The following is a 23,916-nucleotide window of genomic DNA, read 5'->3' as shown; positions in this document are numbered from 1 at the left end:
ACCACAGACCCACACTGACAATTACAAGGCAAGTCGTACGCTTGTGCTGAAAGCACACACTTTCAACTGTGTACAGCAGCATGTGTTTGAGGGGATAAGGACAGGGTGGGGGTGATGGGTGGCATTTACAGGAAACAAACCCCCCTCGCTATTCCCCTCCCACAATTGTCCATCTATCACACTACTACCTTGCTGTTACAGTGATTTGATTTTTACAAGGGTCGAGACAGGAAAGTTAAACGCAGGTGTGTCCATTCACAAGACAAATTCATTTGGTTCTAAGTGCGTGTGGAGGAGTCCAACTGAGAGGGAAATCACTGCAACCTGCAGAGGAGGCCATTTCTACCTGGCCCAGAAAATTCTGCGGTACAATCCTTTTACACTCCACCGCTTTTGCTGCAGTGCCCTGTATTATGTGCCCATCCCTCTATCCTTCCATCTTTCTTACTCTCCTCCTCCCGTCCGACTCCCACCCCACCCCACCACACACTTAAACTGCAACTGAGCTGATCCTTATCCACTGTCTCTCCAGCCAGTGCTTCAGGCTAAAGGGTGGGAAGTCAAGCTTATTTATGAAGGGATGCATCAGACACACGCGTACACACACAGAATCACTCATAATCTGTGTCCAAATGCAGAACCAGCACATGAATATGAAACAAGGAGCCGTGTGCCAAAACGATACAAAGACCGGCTTTGTTGTTACTGTTATTTCCCTAAATTAATCTGTAGATGTGTATCTAACAAGATACAGGCTATTATCTTATCCTCTGCAGGGTATTATGGCGAGCCTTCTTGCATGAGAGAAGGAGTGCATGAGTGTGCCTTTGCCCTCTAACCTCTAGAATAATATGGACTCACTTATCAGTTGAGACGCCGCGCACAACAGACTTCCCCAATTAGATCACGCGCACACAATCATTCAATTAGGATGGCTACAGTGACAGGGTCAGAAGAAAGGGTGGTGAGATTAGAGGAGGAAGATGAAGCAGGGGATGGCGAGAGAATGGCAGGTGAAGGGAGAGGAGACGTAAAACACAAACCTGTGAGTCTTTAAAAGCTAAGAAACAATTCATTGGCTTGTAAAAAGGTATCAAAAGCCTGCGCTTGCCTTCACAGAAGAGCCATAAGCAGCCCAGTGAGCATTTTACTGCCTCTGTGTCAGTGACAAGAAAGCAGTTAAGAGTAGCATTGTGCAGAGCCGTAAACACACTGCGGGCCCACGGGGGAATCGATACGGCGCCTTGGAGCATGGGATTACACCGCTGCGATTCCCTCTCTTTTTTTTCCTTTTTTTACTTTGCACCCCCTGCACTCTCCTCTCGCCACGCTACCCTCTCATCCCGCCTCCCCTCTGCTCAGGCTAACCGGTCTTACCTGACAGTCTCGCCAGATTATCGCATTCCTTTTTATTGTAGCTCACCACAGATGCAGCCCGACGCACAGATCCAATTGCTCCTCCCAAAGAGAGGGCCTTTAGTGGGTACACAAGCATCCAGCCAAAAATGAAACCAGGGGAGGCAATGGTTTGCACTATTGAGGGTGAAAAATGATATTGTCTCATAGCTGCCTGTTCCTCTAATAACAGCCATTAACACTGGAGGGGGGGGGGGGGGGTTGTATGTGACAGGTGAGCTCCATCATGTTTGTGTGTGTGCGGCTACGTCACTCACGTTCCTCTTCTTTGGGGTCCAGCTGTGTGACACTGATGGAGAGGCGGTCCACGCGCTCTTGCAGGGAGTTGACCCGGAAAGAGAAGGTGTGGGCCTCGTTGAACAGCTCTCCAAACAGGTCTTCTGCATATTTACCTGCATGCACGCACACACAAGCAGAATTTAGTTTTTTTTTTATGGATTTCATGCTTATGAAGCACTCAACAAAAATAACCATCGGAGCCATTAACATTTTTTTTATGCAGTGATAATGAGAAAAATGAATTCAACTTCTTCAAAGTGTCATTTCTCACTTTCCCCCAGTCGTTAGTTATGTTTTACATCGGCTGTCTCTGGGGGACTTGTAGTCTATAATTCTGATTTTGTTTTGAAAAGGTTGACTCCAGTGCTTTGTCAGACACAAAGAGAACACTAGGGAAGTGCTGCTGTTCTTTGTAAAGCATCATAGCTTAAAGATGTGTGATTACTGATATTAAAAGATGAAGAAACGCTGTGTTAGCGGTGACGACAAGTCCCTTGGGAACCTAACGTTGGAGGCTGACTGCTCCGGGGGAGATTTGAGCGCTAGAGCTGTTTTACCGCAGACAGCTGCGTGACACCAGGTTTAGACAAAAAAAAAGAAAGAAAGATGAAGATTAAACTAAAGAGGAAAACTGTTACTTTTACTTCAGTGTTCTGTAATGGTAACTCTATTCAGACAGACACGAGTCAGGGCAGCATGACTCGTGTCTGTTGGCTGCTCCAATGCTTTCAGCTCCGTTGCTGGCTGTCAGTGACGTCTGCTCAACTACTTTTGAACCAGATGCTGGTAGAAGCGTCTCTACTGCTGCCCGGCGTGATTGATTCCTCAGCTGACAGCGCTGTCCGCAGCGCGGCAGGAGAAACGCTCCGTGGTGTGCTAGGATTTTACAACTGAACGACCAGGACTCACAATCTGATGTTTTCACATCACAGGTGATGAACAGTTTAAGTGTCTTACAGTTAGAACATGTGATTATTGATATAATGTAGCGGTTAAGTGCAGGGGGGGGGGGGGGGGGGGGGGGAGTGATCTGCAGAGGGGCTGAACTGACACTAACAAGAAAATATATATTTGTAGGTATTGTGTTCTGAAGAAGAGACATCAATAATAATGTTGAGTGTTTAAAAATATGTATAGAAAAGAAAAAGCATGAACCAATGAACCACAAGCACATGACAAATTACCGTAAGACCCTCTCTGAGTCGGCTGAAAATCAGCCCGGAGTTTTATCATAAACTTACTAGCAAAAATATGCAATTGTGAAAACTGATCTTGGATGTGAAGGATTATCAAATGTGTCAGTTAGTTTTCTGAATATTGTAATGCCGGCTATGTACTGTCCAGGAAATAAAAACTGACAAGTAGGCATTAGCTGACTGAGTACCTAATCGACTCACATGGAGCCGAGGTGCGTGAACAGTATGTGTGTGTCCATTGAAATAGCTGTATGAGAGAATGAATGAGTGTGTGTGTGTGTGTGTGTGTGTGTGTGTGTCTGTGCCACTGACTGAGGCTGCTGAGCTGGCGTATGACGTTGGCCAAGGAGATGTTAGTCACACACTCCAGCTCATTCTTGATGTTCCTTGGCAGCACCGTGTGGCACAGGTGCCTCGGCTCGATGGTGCGCTTCACCAGCGGCATCCTTCTGCTGCGACACCACTACCTGCAGGAGTCAGGTGGAGAGGGACAGGACAGAGGGAGAGGGGGGGGGGGGGGGGGGGTATGAAGGAATAGAGGACAAACCTTAGTTAGTATGACTATTGTTGTTATACCTTGTGATTTAGCTTTTTACAACAATAGAAGACACTTGCTGCTGTGCTCAGACAGCAACACAATCGAGTTTCAGGGTATAAAGGGCATGTGGAGAGGGAATATATTCATCAGGATAAATAAAAAATGCAACAGAATAGCAGCCATGTCGCCTCAGCTGTGTCTTTTCCTCTTCATCATGCATAGCCAAGCTAACAAACCTCACCACTTTGTCGGCCCACTCACCCAATGCTAATGGCATGAAGGGCTGCAGTGCTATTCTGCTTAGGCCCAATTCTCCTCCATTCACGCCAAAACAAGGACGAATTCCCAAAACCGTCGAAGATACGGAGGGTGAAGTGATCCATGTATGTTTGCAGAACTTCATACACATTTCTAGCTCAAAAAAACACAAGAAACTGTTGAATAGTCATCAACAAATACGACAAATAACACCATGTTTCTCTGCTGCGATGATATAATTAGAGCAAGTGTGTGGAATGATGTAGAGATCAGGTGGACCGACTGATTGACAGTGATAAGGCCTCGTTAAAGCACTGATTAAACATTCATTGACGTGTGGTACTTTTAATATCCCGCAGTATTCTTAGCGTCACCGAGGGATAAACATGATTATTGACTGTATCCATAAAAATGTAGGGCAAGGAAGGCTATTCTAGGAAGTGGCCCAGCTATGGATGTTTAGAGGGGAGAGAGAGGGAGCCCAGTAAAAGGCTTTGTTGAGGTGATTCATCTAGGAAGCGTCTTAAATGGGGGCAGAAATGCCCAAAAGAGGAGAGAATGAGAACCTGCAGTCCTGAAAGCCGTTGTTTAAGTTGTTTGAATGAGAATGTGCGGGCGATGTTACAAACCCAAACACGGCGTCAAATTTCTCCCCACTTCTTAAAGAACAAGATGTCGTCTCTGCTCTTTCGAGATCTCTTCTTTTAAAATGTCCTCCCAGAGTTACTCCTTCACCCCCCCCCCCCACCCACACACACACACACTTACACAGTTTCTCCCGATTGGGTACCTCTTGACCCGGTGTGCGCTGACATTTTCTACAGCCTCCAGAAGTTTTAGTAATGAAGGGCTAACTCTAACACTCGCCACGGTGGAGGTGTAAACTCAGTTTTTAAGGTGTTTTCACCTTTAACAAACAGGCCCAACACTACTCAATGTAACATCTACAGGAGGGTCATCTTGAAAACCCACGCTCGATCTGGCATTCTGGCAAATGCCAAATGGGGCGTCCCTACCTAAAATGCAAGGCAGGTGGCACCGATCATTTTGTTACGGAGCTAGCCAGTTAGCAGCAGCACTGCCAATGCTGTACTTTGTTATTAATGTGCTGTTGGCTTTAATTGAGTGTAACTGAGCTGTAAATCCTGAGATACAGGTGAATTTATTTCGAGAAAATATGCTTTTGGCTTTGAGTGTTCCCGTATTGTAAATCCTGTGGAGATGAAAGTGAATGTGTGGCTTGGTTCATAAGCTGTTGGCGTTAATTGTGTGTAGGTGAATTCCATTTTTGGGGCTTCAGTGAGAGATATTTGAGGATATTTGAAGCTGCAACAACACCAACTGTCACACTTTCCTTACACCTGCAGTCATTATTTACTTATGTTATTATTATATTACTTATACTCGTATCATTAACTGTTCTTTACTTTGCTATCATCGTCTAATGAGAGATGAGGGCAAACGTTTGACTTCAAGGATTTCCCTTTTTTATTATCACAGCAAATAAATTGCAGCAATAGCCCTTGAAAACTAAGTTGCTCACAGGCCCATAAACAAATGAATGAATAGACTGCAGTCTATACAAATGTAGAAAATAAAAGACCTGTTGATCTGTTTATCGATCTGCCCTTCTCCATTTCAATACCCGGGAGAGTGTCTTTCACACACACACACAAACACACAGATGATGATAAATGTATCTGCTGCGCAAGGTCACACTGTTTGTACCCCCCGAACTGGCTAATTTGCGGGATTAATACCTCTATTCTTATATGACATTTAAAAAAACAAGTACTGAATACATGTTAGTTAAACAGAGACATAACAGGAGAAGATGATGGCAGCAAAGGGAATCAGCATTCACTCCTTCTCTTTAAGCAGCACAAAATAACAGCACATAAGTAGTTGTTAAGTGATGGTATTGATTCTGCCAGCCTGAGCTCCTCAGGGTGGATTTTCAAATAGCAGAGGAGAGATTAATAGTTTCCTTTGGTTTCAAATGAAGATTTAAGAATGACCAAAAAAACGCCCCGCTCTAACGCTAAGTGGCGACTGGAGAGGATCTGTGTTTCAAAGTCATCCATAGAATCATAAAACCAAATATCTTTATGTAGCTTCATTCCTGTTTGGTAAATAAACGAAGACAAAAGGAGAGCGGAAGACGACTGTAACAATTCTGCTATGAGGTGGTTCTAGTTTGCGTTTTGTTGTTTTCTTTGCATAATGTATCTTGAAAACATCAACTTGTATTTTTTTTTTCCTTTACAGTATCATAGGCTCAACTACATTTCCTTGATATTTGTTGACGCGTCACTAACACTGTTAGCTCGCGTCGCTTTTCAAAGACTTCCCCTCAGACGGCCTCGCACTCGTGGCATCTGTGTGTGTGTGTGTGTGTGTGTGTGTGTGTGATTAATGACTGCAGCATACATTTGCTGCCTGGCTGATTGGACATAAGTTAGGACTGCTGTCCGCAGGAGGGAACATTTTCTCACACACGCAAGCACTCACTAGTGTATGCACACACACACACACACACACACACAGTACATGCTGCATTTGTCCACTGGGGTTTCCAATACCATACTATGACATGATAACATCTGACAGCGCTGCTCCCGTGATAATAATGATGGCTTCCCATGAGAAATCGCTTACACATCATCTTGGTTCTGACAGTGAGAGAAAATTAAAGTGATTTTTGCTACGTTCTTTGTGAAAGGCTTATTAAACAGCACTTAACAAGGTGGAATGACAGAGAGTGTACCACCAGACAAATACAGTTTGTTCATCATGACTAGATAATGTCAGGGCTTTTCTTTTCCTTTCATGGAAGACAAATGGAGTTTCACTAACCATGGAGCTCGGATTGGGACTCAACACATTCAACTGTTCCACAATATTGACGTAAAACATTTGCCGTGAGACGTGCCTCGTTGAAGCCATTCAATAGGAGCTCCGGTACGACATTTAACTTTAAAGTGAAAGTGATTTAGAGGACGAGTCCAGCAGCGTAAATGATTTCTGATGCGCAGATGTCGCGTGACGAGACAGTGGCTTATGAAGACATTATGGTTTTCGATATGTCAGGGCTTTTCCCAGACTGCAGAGGTGTTGCAGAGGCATTCATTACTTGCGCGTAAGAGCAGTCCGCTGCTGCCATGACTGAGATGCTGCCATGATGGTAACACCTAACAATCTACATCAAGCAAACCGATGCCCTTTGACTCAAGTTACATACGTTACCTGGTGGACCAGTTTGACAAATATCTGTAAAACAAGAGGCCTCTCCGATCATCCCCGATAGAGAGAGTTGCATATAAAGTGGCTATTTGATTCAAACTTGAAACTCTTTGCACACAACCAATGTTTAAACTGCACAAACTGGATCTGAGTCCCTTTCTGGATAGCAGGTCCGGGGTTTAGAAACCTCCCTGCTTCGCCCACGCGCCACTTCCAAAAACTCTCCACGTCCACTTTTAAAGACCACAGTAGAGTTAAATATACAGCTGGGTGAGTGGAAACCTTTTTATCTTGACTATTTCACAATGACTCCTACCAGACTAACGAACAGAGTACTCTTAATTAATGATCGAGCTGATTTTCCACAAAAGGGCATGAAGCGTTTATATGACGGCCCGGTGATTACTCTCTCCGAGGCAGATTTCTGACTATTCGGCACAATAGAAAGAATGGATGTGGAGGACTGAATTGACAGATCTAACACTGAGACAAATGACAGTCTTCCATTTTCAATTATATCCTAATTTAATGAACGCGGCAGCTGAAAGATCCTTGTGAGAGAGCTATGCTTTCCCTATGCGTTGCCTTCCTCTTCCCCTTAGCTTTTCCTCCTTCATTGACAGTGCCTTGCCAGTAAGATGGAGGAGGGCCATCACTGCAGCCCATATAACTATTAAATGATCACGGATGATCGCTGCGCAGACAAATGTTTAACATACCTGCCCTTCTTTCCCTTCCTTCTCCTTTTTTTTCTTTTTCCCATCCAGTCTTCGGGCTAGCCTGCCTCATTTCTCTCTGTACACCCATTACCACTGTCCTCCTACTTTTTTTTTACGATCCATACATCTTGGTGTGGCGCTTTCCCGCTTTCCCGCTGTCACCTATCACCATGGCAACGGCTGCAGTGGGACGCCATTGGTCACTTTATGATATCCCACGGAAAGGCAAAGACGGCGGACAACAAGAGAGATTAAGGGGGGGGGGGGGGGGTCAAGGTGTCCAAACAGTGATAGCGACTGATGAATGGATGCAATATGAGAGGGAGGAGGAAGAAGAGGGAGATGTGGGATTGCTCGTCCATTGTGTGCGTGCACAAAGCAAGGGTGAGGGACGGCACGTGCCACTGGAGAGCAGGGGGCCTGCACTGGTGCGGCTCATTGCACTCGGGACAATATGTCCGACTAGAGGCTCTAATGAATCCTAACGGGGCATTTACTCACTCACACTGCCACACAGTGTAGCAGAGGAGCCCTCAATATGGAGCAGGTCAGGGGCCTTTAACTCGGAGGGCTCGGTAGAGACAGAGCCTAGATACAACATCAGCTACGATTTGACACAAGCACACGCAGAAACCAGTTTTTTTTTTGCAAACTATGGATAAACAGGTGATTAATTCTACTGAGAAAGCATGACAAAAAAAAAATAAAAGTAAAAATCACTAATATCTAGTAGCAGTGCCATCACAGACAATGTTTCTGTGAAACTGGATGTCACAAGAAGAGAGGAGCAGCAGAGGACGACAGTAAACCAGACAAGGAGTTGGTTGGAATTTAAATTAAACGGCCTTGGTCTTCTGAAAAAAAAAGCAATCTGATCATTAAGTGATGTAAAATTCATGCTCTGAGGAGTTATTCAAACTGTTTTTCTGAGACAATGCACAAATCAAGAGTCTGGTTTTAACCAAGGGCTCACATATTGAGTGCAGATATTCTGCAGCGCTCACCAACTTACATTTTGTTGACTTTTTAAGACCTTTTTAATACCACACAGAATGCAATTTAAACCCCATTTCATGATCGTGCCGTCCAAAGTTTGAAAGTTATTATTTATCGGTGTATATTTTTCTCGGTACTTCCCTGCAGAATCTACATATCACAATAATTCCAAAAGATATAATTAACCAAACTAACTAATGTTTCCCAACAGTACTGTACCAATACTTTACCAATACTTTTAAATAAGTTCGAAGGCTTTTTTCTTCGAATTTTCAAGGCAAGGCAGAAGAAACCGTGCAAGTGTAGTCATAAATATAATAAAAAGAATTGCAGGTTTGTCCTTTAGTCATTGACTGTAACCTGTAAGGGTCAACAATCCAGTTACTGCAAACGACCATGTGTGCATCTTATTTAGTGACAAACTCATAAAAACCCTTCCTCAAAGCTTGAAGTTAGTTTCATTCTGGATATGAAATTAGCCTGAACATTTTGTCCTTTTATTCTGTAGACTTGGTTCCTTCCTACACTATGAACAGCTGCAAACATAAAAACACAGACCTCTAATGAGGGAAACTGGCCGAGCCACAGCAGCCAATGGCAGAGCGAACAGAGATCAAACTGGCAAAGCTTCCCAGCAGCTGGTTTAAATTAGTAATGCAGATATGCGGTGCGGGACGACCTGCAGCTCGTTTTTCAAACAAAACAAGGGAGATGGGGAAAAAAAAAAAAAAGTACGTTGTCAAACTCATTGTGAGACTTCTGTTTCTTTCAACTGGTTGAAAGACTTTTCCTTTTGCGACTGCGGAGGCTCAACACGAATAATAAGACGTCTGGCTCATCATTTTTGTTATTCTAATGAGGCAGCTATGAATTTCTAACTGCTATTTGTTCTTTCATTATCTCCCTCATTAGCACACAAGGCTGGAAACTATATCTTCTTTCCTTTAAAAACAGCTCGAATGGCAAGAAACCTTTCAACAGCACATTTTAAGATATTGAAATGCTGATGTCTTCCTGTTTGCCTTCAGTCTTATTCAGCAGACCTGTCGTACAACCTAGTTGATTTTGAGCTTACCCCAGTCCTAACACTTTCTCACTGTTGGTGGGAACAGGCTGCTGGATTTGAGAGGACAGCCGGCGCCTCTGCACAGTAAGGGGTCCCTGGTGCACATGTGCAGGACGGAATAACATGCACAGACACACTGCTTCCTACCCTTCACAGCCGATCACGTTGGCAGAACATATCAAGGCATGTGCCAGTGTGTCTTCCTGCCAATTAAAATTCTGTACCAGCCGCCACCCCTTCAGCTGTGAGATGACACCTCGCAGGCCCTCACCAGTTAGGTGCTATAAAAACACACGTACACACACACACACACACACACACACACACACACACACACACACACACACACACACACACACACACACGTCCGCAGACCTCTTGTTGTTGTCGGGCTGAAAATACACCTGCAGCACTAGTGCTGTCAGGTTGTGCTCAGACCGGTACGCTAACTAGGTTTGCAGGTAGTCGGAAACTAAACAGGGAGCTTGTGGCGAGGGATGCAGGTACATCAACTTACTTCCTCGCCTCAGTAACTTTTTTTGACTGCAGTGTATTCCTCCTCATATTGTTTTTGACACGCTGTCAAACTTGGGCGTAAACAAAAGCTGTTCTGTGGTAGTGTTCCCACCGGCTCTGCGCTGTAGTTTGGGCGCTGAAGTCTCGTTTACGGACATTTTTTTTTGTGTGTACATGTTAAGACAGTAAGAGGTCCAAATCCAGCAGGGTGTGAAGCAAGGCAGTCATTTAGCACTACGCCCTGCCGCTCTCCTCTTGACACAGCCAGCACTGATCAAAGTGAAAGATCCTGGCACACAGGTACTCAGATGGCACGGATCCATTGGCTGGCTCGGCTTTAACGTCGCCAGTCAGCTGTAAACAAGTTTCAGAAGACGCTTCAGACAACAAGAAAACAAATTTTCGACTGCAATACCGACTGCTCAAAATATAAAATCACAATCCGACTGGAAATGTTCTTTTCTCTATTATCTACATTTTATTCCAGTTCACAAAACTAGCAAAATTAGCAAAACTGTGCTCATATGTAGCAATATTTATATTGACTTTGTGATACTCTTTATGCGTGGAATTACACAGCCATAAAAACACACTGTTTTTCCTCTGTATGAAAATAAATCCATGTGACTCAACAGAGGCTGTGTGTCCACGTTACTTTACATTCAGAGCATCAGCGATGAAGCTCATACTGAGTGAGGAGTTGGACACAGCCCACATTGTACTTTGTTACAAAGACCTTCGATTGCTTTGGACGTTCATTTAGCAATCACGCTCTATCCAACTGTAAACGTCCGCCGCTAAATATTCATGGCCGTCTGTGATGCCGACATCAATGAGCAGAGTGTGTGATGAACAAACAGACTGAAAGAAGTTTATCTGCTGAGTGCACAGAAACCCACTGGTATGAATAATGAAGGCCTGCTGCTCAATAATACATGTCTGCATGCTCGTACTGTGCAGCTGTGCTTGTTTGGCCTTTGAGGTAAATTTCATTATACCGACTCCCTTGCTGTTCATACAGACGTGAAGGACATGAACACAAACTAACCACTGCAGCAAACCCCTGTCAGCGTCTAACGACAGAAAATAAATCAGGCAAAAAAAAAAGAGAAGAAGAAGAAGAAAATCACTAAAAAGCGAGCACACGATGCATACTCGCAAGCCCCGGGACACAGGAGTGCTGCTAAAGCCCACCAAGGCGCTTGTTAGGAGGGCAACACACAGATAAAGTGGACATGCCTGCTGGTGGCGCCGGCGGCAGTAATCTTCTTTTTGGTGGTCTGGCTGTTTCATATTGTTGTTACTGACGATGCCGCTAAATAAGGGAATCTGTTGCTTTTGTGGTTGATGCCGACTTTTCTCTGCACGTTCTCTGGCCTATGGCGCCTCATGCACCGGCTCACAGAGGCAGTGAAAATGATGATTTTACACCAACAAATGACAATTGAAGCAGAATGTTTTGTTTGATAAAATGATGTTGTGGAATTTTGGAAATTACAATTTTTTTTTGGTACAAATCTTTGACTTTGTGTTGAATTGTATGAATGCCTTTAATGTGGACCCTTGGTAGATTAGCCAACGCGCTATAAGAGATCCAAATAGCTTTTATTGATGTGTCTGTTGTTGTTTTTTCAGGCCTGTTGGCTGGTCTTTGAAATGCCCGTCGTAGGCTAATCAGAGTTCTATGGTCGCGTTGTATCGGTATCGTTAGATTAACTGTGCTGTGCCACAGATGATGGACCCAGTCTCTCCTGTTAAATCATACCACGGGTGCACTATTTAATGTACAAGTGCGAGTTATGAATCTCAAGAAGAACGTTGCCTTTTGTTGCATGTTGAACAAAGGTTTCCAAGCCCCTGTGCAGAGATGGAGGTGGTCGAGAGCTTTGGGGGGGGGGGGGGGGGGGGGGGGGGGGGGAGTACACCAGATGGAGTAATAGACAGAGAGAGAGAGAATGATGCAGCTTAAGGCACATTCAAAAAAAGACCAAAAAGCAGCGTGAGTAGCATCGGAGAAAGGGAGATCTCCTCCTCTCAGTGACATCAATATCCACACCAGAGGCTCTGTGCTGCAAGGCAGTGAGGTAGGATAACAAACAAGAGAGGCCGATACCTCATTAATACTGCAATGTTTCAATATTATGCACATACAGTAGGCGCTGTGAATACTGTACAGTGTACCGTGATGCACTGAGTCACACAATCTGACTGCTGTATATCCCAGAGGGGCAACATGTCAAAAGCAATTACACGTGGAGTGTAAAGACATGGCACCCTACTTTTCCACATCTGAAGTGCCCTTTAAGCACTCACCTTTTCATTTTTGTAACCCCCACCCCCCCTTTCCTCTGTCAAATCACGTAGTTGTGGTTAGGGAGAGCATATTCAGCCCGCTGCGGATGTGTGATTGTTCTTCTTTAATTTCCTTTGATCTATATCTAAGAATACGTCGCGGTAAGAGCCAGAGAAGAAGAGTGGTTTTAAAGTGTGCTGGTATAGCTCGGAGGCAAAGTGTATTTCAGTCTCTCATGCACCACTGCCTCTTGGAAGAAAGAAACATGTGTAAACACAGGAGGGGGTGTTGAATATTTCACTTTAAAAAGGTACTGACCATACCCTGGACGCTTTTAACAGTAACTGTCAGCTATCTATTCACTTCTTTCTTTTTCACCACTTGTAATTTACTCAAAACTTAATAAATGAGGACTCTCTGTCATTTGAATTTAAATCAACCAGTGCCTCAAGAGTCAAAACAAATGTCAATTGAAGGGTTTCAGTCGACCAAGGACGGGCTCAATGCTTTAAATACAGCAACATCCCTTTTTTTTTGGTTGGTAGTGATTTCCCCCTAGAAGCTGAAATCTCATTTTGAAATGAAACTTTCCACATTTTGACATGCTGAAACTATCAAACCAAAATCTAGGCATGAAGCACGCTGCCCGCACCGAGAAACATCTATAAAACAATGCTGATGGAACCGGGTCAATTACACCCCAACAACTGATTCAACAACCATTCAGTGAACTGAGTGCAACTTGGCAGCAGCTGAGAGGAGGAGAGACAAGAGGGGGGGGGGGGCGAGGAGGATTTTTTTTGGGGTATAAATCGGGCCGATCACACAGTGCCCAAGGCAGCTGTGCAAACCCCTCATAAGCTCTCTGGAGTTTGTGGGCGATGTCACAATTCGTGTCTGGGCATGAAGATGATTCTGGGGACAAAGTGCTGGCAGACCAGGGCGGCGGCGGCGGTGGTGAGTGAAGGTGCCCTTCCTGTAAGGAGGCCTGAGGCGGTGCCAGTAGGTACAGAGCAGCAGGACTGACCACTGGAACGACGCCAAGTTCAGGTTCAACGGCGCGCTCTGCGGACTACAGCCATTTCTAATGAGACAGGAGTTTAACGCACACGCAAGCAAGCGTGCCAAGAGTGGTAATTCAATATACTGCACGTTGTAGCCCATTAATATAGACATTTTAAGGGCAGATTATGAGAGCGGGGATTTTATAAACTCTAATACCAAAATATAAGGATCCCTAAATGTTGGTTGTGATCATGAAATGTACTTAACAAGACATTTTTGCAACTCAAAAACAAATTTCATGGAAATACTGTTTCTAAATTTCTAAATGACCTCAAATATGTAATTGGCTTCTTGTGATTCCTCAGCTGCCATATACACGAATACCAAAATATCTGTGGTAAGTTAATAAAAAAAAACTGAAATATGATCTAGCTCTACATTAAAGTTTAAAAAAGACGAATTCGATAAAATACAAAGCCGTCCCTGTCTTTTTGCACGTACACTGAGAGCACAGTGATGCCGCAGTGGCAGGCAAGCAGGCAGCGGTTGCTCACTATCCTCGGGGCCTTTTTCCTTCTATAGAAACGACATGCTCATTGGGGGTCAACAGGTCAGCTGCAGGCATCATGTGACCTGTGTCTCATGACATGTCAGCACCCTCCACCCCCTCCGTGCACCCACACACACAGTCCTGACAGCTCTGCTTAATAGTGCCACTGCTAGGCAAAATGGTGGGTGCCACATTCTGCATACAAATGGGAACGAGAGCCGCGGTGAGCCGGGAAAGAATGAATCTCGACGGTAGCGGCCGGGGCTAAAGAAGACCAAATGTGGCCTTGTATTAACAGCACTGAAGAAGATTGACTCAATTAAGGCCTTGACCCTCCACTTACTCTGCCATTATATTGAAAAATGCTTAAGACACGGATCCACAGCGCCTGCAAGGCAGCGAGATGAGCTTTTTGGAGATTGAGGCAGACTGTTACTTGATTCTATTTGCTATATTTAGATGGTATGCGAGTCCAGAGGATCACAATTGAGACGAGAGACACAATAGGTCCTGTTCCTTTTTACACAGCTAACGCGCACACAGATATGGATTTGATCATTAGATCAAGCCCGATGCGGTGCCTTGTCTCTGGTGAAGGCGATATGGCTGACAGTGGGACCGAGACGGATGGAAACAAAAGCACCTCTCAGTCCCTTTCCCCCCCCCTCTAAAGTTTGGCTTTCACCACTCATTGTAAGGCTCTCTGCTCGTCTCCAACGTCTTGAAAGGGAAGCAACTCCAATTCTTCCTGCTGGTACAAAGCCGCTCGCTCTCCTGTTCTCTCCCCTTGGTTGCCTCTATTTTTTCGCCTTATCAGTGGGCATATTTCAAGCCCCTGGCCTTCCCTTCAGTAGTGAAGTGAGGCTGTTGTGTGTGTTGTGTGTGTGTGTGTGTGTGTGTGTGTGTGTGTGTGTGTGTGTGAGAGAGAGAGAAAGAGAGAGCATAAGAGACAGAATCCACAGCAATCGTTATCACAGCTCCCACACGATTCCTTGTTATCTTTCCTGGTCAGTCAGACTTTGGCTTGTCTGTCGTCCCCCTCATCTCTGCACCCCTGAATATGTGTGTGTGTGTGTGTGTGTGTGTGTGTGTGTGTATATGTAACGATATCTGAGTCACCATGCCCTTGTCAGTCACCGTCACTGTTGCATCGCTCTCCCAGTCCTGTTGCAATTAGATAAACGCCTACTCGGCTTGCTCATAGTCCACCTCTTCCCGTTCCCCACATAGGAGAGCCCTTCATCTCACCAGTACTGAAGTAGCTCCAGATACTGATCAGATGAAGATACTAAACATTTTGCCTGTGCATGACTCAGAACTCCTATCTGTAAAGTTACTTTGGCCCACTCCAAACGCCAGCAAACGTTTAAGTCATTTTTTGACTGAAAACAGGCTGTTTTCTGGAACTCTTCAGGAAGCGCAGTTTTTGGGCGATTTGCATGGAACAAGATGTCGAGATATCTAAGTCCTTTTTAGTTACCCATAGCCATTGTTTCAATAGCATTTCAAGTAGTAGGTCACTTATTAAACCAGCCACAGGTTTAACACAACAGCATCACGATGAACCCGAAGCTACGAGGTTTACAAAAGCCAAATACAAGAAAGTGTGTAACTGTCGATGACAGCAATAAGGCCAGTTAGAATACATACACTGATTGGAATTCAATGGCAATATGTAAACGGGTCTTTCAGTGTGTACCACAATGCTGAAATGAATCAGCGAAGATTTTCCTCTATGTAGACTGCATTTGGATAATTCGGAGCTCGAGGCAACATCTGGCCTGGTGAACAACTGCTTCCCTACTCCCACTGCTTCCTCCTTCTGCTTCCTCGTTTCTGCTGTAAAGCGCTACCTCCGTTTGAACTCACTGCGGATCCGCATAAAAATCACCGGTCAAGCCCCGCACGCACGCACGCCGCTGACGCCCGACCAAGACATTATGCTGACCACAAAGCTGGCACACATCATTGGAAGCATGTCTGCACTGATATGCAGCTCCAGCTTATGTGAAGTAGGACGTCAGGAGGAAGACTGTGGCATATAGACATGTAAGGAACAGACAGTGGAAGAGGGGAGAGAGAGAGACAGACGGTAGAGCATAATGGAGAGTGAGACTGAGGCAGCGGTGAGGCCGGGCCTGTCTGTCAGCACCTATCTGTCCTCCTGAGGCGAAAGCTACGCAAAGCATGGCTCTCGCCTCAAGTCGGCACTGACATTTATATAACCACACACACACACACGATAATGAAACGACTTCTGACCTACAACGCTGGTTGGACCCATGTGGGCTGCTGCTTTAATGTTTAAGCTGGAGGAGGATGGTTTTTATTTTCTCCAGGCAGCTCACGCCAAGCTCGTTTAACTCCCAACGCTGATCTGGCGCTTAGCCAGCTCGGGCTGATTGAGACACATATCAGAATTAGAATCACCTTTTTTGGGGGGGGGGGGGGGCATGTATGTGTGTGCACATACAAGGAATTTGACTCCAGGAGATAACAGTTTGATGCATACACTTAATGGCATCTTGCTTTGTGTTGTATATCATGAGCTTTAGTCTGCAGTTTGCAACGGTAGAGTATTGGGATCAATTGAAACTGTTAACCGAATCTAAAGATCAGAGACACCCCTGGCCCTTCATCACCACACGTTCCCTTTATTCCTCTTGGTATCTCGGATCGCTAAAGGACCCAAACAGGCTCTGAATAACATTACCTGCCAACCGAAAGCCTCGTTATTAATGCGGTCCATCTGCCGCTGCTCACGGGACTCCTGCTGCACGACTTCCACAGCTCACCGTGCTATGTGTGTGTGTATGGACGCTTTAATTAAATGTTGACTTCTTAATTGTGTTGTTAAAAGTTAAATATGCACCTGTCAACATAATAGGGCATTTTTGGGGTTAAATTCTGGTTGCAACAAAAAACCATTGCACAATATAAAGTGTCTTTAGGATGGACAGAGTACAGAGTTTTCTCCTCGTCTCACATTCTATTTCAGAGTCTGTCCCTAGAGACGTCTGTATTATTCATCAAACAGGGGCACCGGCTACACACTCATCATCTGAGGTGCACCTATAGCATGTAGTCAGTGAAGTGCACCTCTCTCCTTGCGCACTGATGGAAGGACTGTGCAAATAACAGGTGAAAGTAAGTGTGGTTGATTGAGTATTCTGCCGGATTCACCGGAGATCAAGGAGAGGAGCGATGTAGAAGACAACATAAAACAGAGCAATGATAGGTCCCAAGGTCCCAGGGTCGGCCCCAGGACATTGGTGGTTCTAAACAATATTTGTTGTGCCCCCCCCCCCCTTCCTCTCTCCCTTATTTTTGTGGATTGACATAGCCTATTAACCTGCTTATAATATACCATATTGAATTGAATATGAGTCTCCATGTTTTGGCCATGTTTGCTGTTTGCTGGGAGTTTCACTTCCAAACACTATTCATATCCGTATAGCCATGCTGCAAATATCGTAAATCTCCCAGAAACATTGATATAGCAATACACACAGGGAATATTGATCAACATGTATATATGACTGAAGGGCTCCATGCTCTACGGGCAGATAAATGCAGAATGCAAAGGCCCCACAGTGGTTCATAAGTAGCGATAGATTCATCTGAGCAAGCCGAATTGCATGATGCAGTGTACACGATGCCCCCCCCCCCCCCGCCCCATGGAAATGTGAAACGCATATACATAATGTACTGACGCGATAGATAAACCCGAACATTTCTCAGTTGCATTTCTGTGTTTCACCACAATCTACCCTACAGATTGACATAATAATGATATGAGAACTTGAAAAACGGGGCATATTTCAGCAAGTACCAACTCAATTCATTGTCAGCGTTATATGTTCTCTCTGCCACAGCACTGAGCTCTGAGAGGTGTTCGTTCTTTTTATCTTTTTACGTCTTTAGTGTTCTGCAGAAGCTAGCTCTTCGCTGGTTAATAAAAAAAAACCAGCCGGGTGGCGCGTGGCTGTGTCAAGAGGACGATGGTTCGCAATTACAGCTCGCTGGCTGGCTACTCATGTATAGAGTGCAAATTTAATAATATCGTTTATATAATAAGAGCCTTGGCACACACCAAGCTGTGAGCATGTGTCTATAAAATAAAGTTAAATAAAGGACTGCTGTGTCTCAGACTATTTCCCATAGCTTGATGTGAGAGATTGGCTTTGATTTCATCATCATATCACTGCTATTTTAACTACCACCCCCGTGTCTTTACATTTCCTCTGGCACACCACTGAATGGAAGAGGAACACTACGGTATTAAATACGTCACTGAACCACATCCTCCCCTCTTACCAGTAGTCGTTTCCTCGTTTCCTCACCTCTAACTGACCTCTGATTTGTTCCGGTGAACCGCCCGAAATTGCTGTATGATAATCATTGATAAAAAAAGAGGAAGTGATTGCCGAGTAAGACTGTTTGGAGTGGGTTCTCTCGCTGAGGATTACAGTGAATTTGGCATTTCCTGCTAACCATCAAAAGACAAAAGGAAGGCGCGCTTGCCTCCACTTCTCGATCTTCTGAAGTGGAAGAGAAGGGAACACTTGCAGCCCCTGCTGGGCTTTTATCCGGCACAAATCAGACGAGCCTTGTGCTTGAGCCTCACACCATTGCAAAGTGGAACTGGATCCTCGCTGTGAGCTCTAAATGAACAGCCAAATATTGGCTCCTAATTGAAGGCAGCAGTTGTGTGTGTGCATAGGCACCCCTGCTGTAAAATTGTGGACAAACACACTGGGACGCTAAAAGGCCCTTGTGCTCTCCTTCTCTTTTCTCAGCACTTTGTTCCCTTTAGCATTCCTTTATTAGCCTTGGTCTTTTCCTTCTTTTAAAGGCTATTTTTATAACATTTCTGGGTTTTTTTTTAGACCGTCTATGGAACATGACAAAGAAAATAGGAGCACGATTTTTAGCTGCAACAGCAGTCTTGAGCTAGACATAACGCAAAAATAATTGTGTGGTACGGATTGATTATGTGCCTAAAACCAAACCCTATTGCATCTTTTATTTTCTACTTTGTTCTTGTCACTACTTCTTCACTGTCTTCCCCTCTCTACGTCTCCCTCGCTATTCCTTGTACTCCCATACCCGGGGCCGGGAGAGGAACTGAGAAGGAAAAACGTGTGCTTCTGAAAATCCTAATGAAAATGCAGCGCGTCTGTAATTGAATACGGACGTCTCAGTTCTGACACGAGGGATTCAAGCTGGATAAACGTGCATCGCCTCCCATTTCTCTAGCCTCCATCAATCATCACGCAGCACCGCGAGGACCGGTGCACCGGCCATTCCAGCTCAATGAGAACCCATCAGAGAAAGAGAGGAACGGGGGGAAAGACAGAAATCAAGGGAGAGGAAAAGAGCACATAGATATTCAAAGAAAGGGAGCGACAGGGAAACGTATGAATACACTTGTATGTTGTTTGGCCCATTCACTGTTTTGCTTAACTTTGCATATTCAGATCTAGTCAAATACACAGCATGCTCTCCGAGTATACAGCCGCAGAGATCATTTTGATGTCAGTTGGCGGCATTTAGAGCTAGATTATGCCCAGGACAGAAACACACTGTGACCCACAAGGGCAGCAACATTACATTGTTTTGCTAATACAAACACTAAGAAGCCCCTAACCATGGACATTGTAAACACACATGTGGCACACACTGTCGGTGCTCGGGCCAAAAAAAAAAGCTACTGAGGGGAGCTCTGTATCCGATTCACTCTTGGAACGGACCCCGGCTACATTGTGCTGGGAGAGGTATCGGACTACATTTACCATCCAAAACATACACATGACACCTGGGGAGTGGCCTCAACAGCCCCATAGTTCATCCCATTGTGAAGCTCGTTCTTTGGCTTCCAGCTGAGAGAATAAGCCAGGTCAGCTACAGGACACCATGGTGCTCCACTTCCCCAAATACACGGCTATTACTGACTGATGAGTTCGTGAGGGCTTCTTCATTCAGTTCGCAAGGAATACCCGTAAGACCACGAGGAAAGAGTCGTCTGTTAACAATATATTTAAAGTCAGCGTTGCGGGGTTCAACCGTTTTTTTTTTCCCTTCTTATTTTCTGTTTTGGCAGATCTGCTCTAAACCACCACTTAGACTGCAAGGACACTAAACAAATACATGTATTTTTAAAGCTGGAAAGCATGAGCAGACCGTTTTGGCGCATACAAAATACCGGGCTGAACTTCATGAAAGCAAGACGAATCCTTTCTAAGAAATCATCAGAGCCCAAAGTGATGTGGAGGATGACAGAACTCTTGCATGTATTTAAACACAGCAGCTGTGGACTAACTAGTTGGCAGCAGAAGGTGTTGCATCACAGTGACTAAGAGACTTGCTGTAAAGATATGGAGGCAAACAGACAACGCATGTGACAGAGGAGAAGAGGAAAATAATTGCTGGATGTACAAAGAGAGAGAGAGAGAGAGGGGGGGGGGGACAAAATGACAGAAGAGGGCAGCTTTAGATGAAGCTCAGTTCCCACAGTTGAGTTGGGGCGGCGATAAAGCTCAGATGTGGCTTTTGGATGTTTTTTTTTTTTTTCCCCTGTTGGCAGAGACACAGTCAGACAGGTTTATTTCAAAGATACCCTGTCAGCTCACTGAGAGAACCTGTCAACGCCCTCTCCTCCCCTGGGTGACAGTGAGAGAAGGAAGCAGAGAGGCTGAAAAAGCCCAGGAGGCAACTAGAGACGAGGGTAAAAGGGGTACCGGCCACTACAAGGAGAAGAAGTAAAAAGAGATAATGCAATACCTGCTATGACAAAGAGCATTAAGTGCTTACGTTAGGCCCACGGATGACAACTCCTATCCCCGAAGTTGTGAGAGAAGAGCAGTAGAACATGCAAGAAAGAGAAAAGTCACAAAGCGGTCACAGCAATCTCTGTCTGGGAGACATAAAGTCCCTACCAAGCGTGGACGGAGGTGGTGGAGGCAGTGGCAGTAAGACACAAGGAGCACCAGTCAGACAGGCTAACGGAGCCCTGGTGTCCCTCTGTCAGGCCAGTTCAGCCCGGGCACAGAGGCAGTATTATAGAGATGTGGGCCTAGGCCAAGAGGAAGAACAATAGCTGCTGTGTGTTGGAAGCTCTGGAGCGTCCTAGCAGCTGGGAGATAGGAGGTCTGTCCGTGGTCTCACTAAATGGCCCGTAAAGGGGCATTTTCTCTCTCTGTCTTTCCCAGAATCCCCGGCCCACCTTCTTCCCCCCCCTCATACCAGGCAGCCGTCGCTCATTTTCCTCTCATCTCTTGCCTCTCTTGCTTCTCTCTCTCTCTCTACACTCTCGTTCATTACGCCCCGTGTTATTCTGTGTGCCCTCCAATCACCCCCCCCCCCCCCCCCCCCCCCCCGCGCTACAGAAAGACAGAGATATTCTTCTTTCTAGCATGAGAAAGCCAAAGACTGGCAGAGCATCAGAGCAATGTCAACAAATAAGAGAAGGTCCAAAAGCCTCCGCGGGAGGCGTGCCAAAGCTCTTCTATCACGAGGGCCTCCGAAACACACAGAAAAACACGAGCAAACGGGCAAACTGTGCAGGAATGCCATCCCTCGCAGCAGAGAGTTCACACACACACACACACAGCATCAGATAAAAAACCTCGGCAATATGTTCTGCTCTATTTTGGGAACACACCTGTAGCCAGGGCCGTTTGTCGGGTAAACCGAGCACTATTATGATTCATGTATCAAAGAGCAGGTTATGCGTATAGACCCCCTGAACTCTGCTACTTTTCACCTGTGTTTAATGTTTAAAAATACCACGCATAAAAACAAAAACCACAGGAGGTAACCCCCCCCCCCCCCCCCCCTTGGGAAAGAACTTGCTTCAAACAAAACAGTAGCAGGAGTTTGAGGCACACAGCGGGCATACACCCACTCAGAGCTGAGCCACAGCGATGCTGATCACTGGGTCTATTAATGTCATTCCAGTGTTTTCAATTCAGCCAATATGGCAAATGTTTTATGCACACATGTACTTCCTCTGAGCTGGCATATAGCTCCCACTCAGTCACGTGAGAGTGTGGATGCCACTCTTGCAGGTTGGTAAATCTAACAGCTGCAAAGGACTCTGGGACTGTTTTGTGCAAGGAGTCAGTGCTGCCTTCACATACAGGAACCTATATATGTTCAACATAAACAATCTGGGTTTATCTGGAAAGTGTACACATTTCTTACAGATTCTAAAATAAATGATCGAATGAAATACATTCTCTATACATTTCATTGAATCGTGGTCCAGACGGTGTAGGTGTATAGGGCAGTGTGGCTACTTTTAGTTTTAAGAGTCAGCTCTTTCTGTTGGTTGATATTGACATGGTGTTGTCTACCGTCTAGACTTAAAGAATTTCCTCTTGAGAGGCATTAAAGATCTGATCTGAATTGAGCCCGGGTTCTATAACATCACTATAATCAAATAAATAAAATCCTTCAGCTCATACACATCAGATGCAGTCACTGCATGCGTTGTGTCTCTTGTGTATTATCACTATAGGCCTACATTTTAATGTCGTTTTATTACATCAGCGGTACAAACAGACCCCATTAACACTGTCAAAAGCAGCAGGCAAATCATAGACTTTTATCAATGGCTCTGCAGCCGATGTTTCATTCATCACCAGCCGCAGAACAAACACATTTTCACTCCAGGCTTCTTTCACTCTCTGTTACACAACTTTACTGTACTTTGAGGGGCACGCCGTGACATTGTCTGCTTGCTCCACTGTAGACAAAAGTGTGTTTTCCTTGCAGCATCCTAAAGACTCTCTCCTTGGGTTTAAATGGACAGGCTGCAGATGAGATGGCCACACTGAGACCTGTATCTCGTGCCATGCCACGAACATCTTCACCAAATATGAAAGGCCGATCACAACAGTCAACAGGCACACTGTGCCCCCACGTTTCTTTGCTGCACTTGAAGAAGTACAAAGAAGGTTTCGGATTTCACAAAAGCATGATTTTCACTGGGCTGAAGGCTACCATCCCCCATGACTGCAAAAAAAAAAAAAAAAAAAAGCTGGCTGGAACAGACCCCAGCGAGGCAAGTCAATGTGGGGGGAATTAAATCACGTCGCGCGGCTGCCAGCGGTTCGCCTAACGATACCGTGCCAACCTGAAGCTCCACAACCAAATGACGAATTTTAAAAAAACACACATTATTGTGACATATGTGGCATGCTTCTAACACCGTTAGATCGTTTGCGGGGGCAAATATTTGCTCTCCGGTTTCCCACCAACATGATATTCCGAGGACTGAATGTGTCAAGACGCTGCTGCTGCTGCTGCTGCTGCTGCTGCAGGAGCTCCTGCAGATGTGGAGCTTTTGCAAATGTATCGCCCCGTTCAAGCGGTCCCGTTACAAATGTCGTTAATTTATTCATCGCTCGACATACTTCACTTTTCAGGGTTTGGACCACTCTGGAGTCCTAACGTTGTCAACACTGTGTATCACCTGTGTGTATGTGTGTGTGTGTGTGTGTGTGTGTGTGTGTGTGTGTGTACTGGGTTATTGTGGTATAGTCAGAGATGGCCAGGCAGTGTTGAATTACCAACACCGTTATTAGTCAAGCAGCTCTCCGGTTTAAGTATAATCTTACAACACGGTGACTCTGTTTTTAAAAGGCAGCTGGTTGAGACGCAACAACGTTAACGTAACGTGACTAAAAGTCATATTTTCAAGTTAAAAGCATGCGACTTCTGCACACAGTGGTCACATAATTACCTGATATGTTTCTTAAAATGTCCTTTTTATATTCTTCCCATCCTCAGTGAGCAGCAGAGCATGCCACTGTGTCCAAGAATTTAAATCCCCGGG

The 23,916-nt window shown here is 45.1% G+C and overlaps 1 protein-coding gene across 1 annotated transcript in view; it reads right to left on the bottom strand.

Annotated features, from left to right (window-relative positions):
- The window catches only part of wasf1 (WASP family member 1), a 49,545-nt gene extending 25,631 nt beyond the window's left edge, over nucleotides 1–23,914 (bottom strand). Inside the window, exons 1-3 of the mRNA XM_079180864.1 lie at nucleotides 23,824–23,914; nucleotides 3,204–3,358; nucleotides 1,674–1,808 (exon numbers count right to left, since the gene is read on the bottom strand). Coding sequence (XP_079036990.1) covers nucleotides 1,674–1,808; nucleotides 3,204–3,336 — 268 coding nt within the window. The 5' untranslated portion in view covers nucleotides 3,337–3,358; nucleotides 23,824–23,914. The remainder of the gene's footprint in view (nucleotides 1–1,673; nucleotides 1,809–3,203; nucleotides 3,359–23,823) is intronic.
- Nucleotides 23,915–23,916: the final 2 nt, after the last annotated feature.

This window comes from Pholis gunnellus (assembly GCF_910591455.1).
Source record: "Pholis gunnellus genome assembly, chromosome: 19".
NCBI classification, from domain to species: domain Eukaryota; kingdom Metazoa; phylum Chordata; class Actinopteri; order Perciformes; family Pholidae; genus Pholis; species Pholis gunnellus.
Note: the sequence above shows the minus strand (reverse complement) of the source record. Positions and strands in the feature narration are given on the sequence as shown.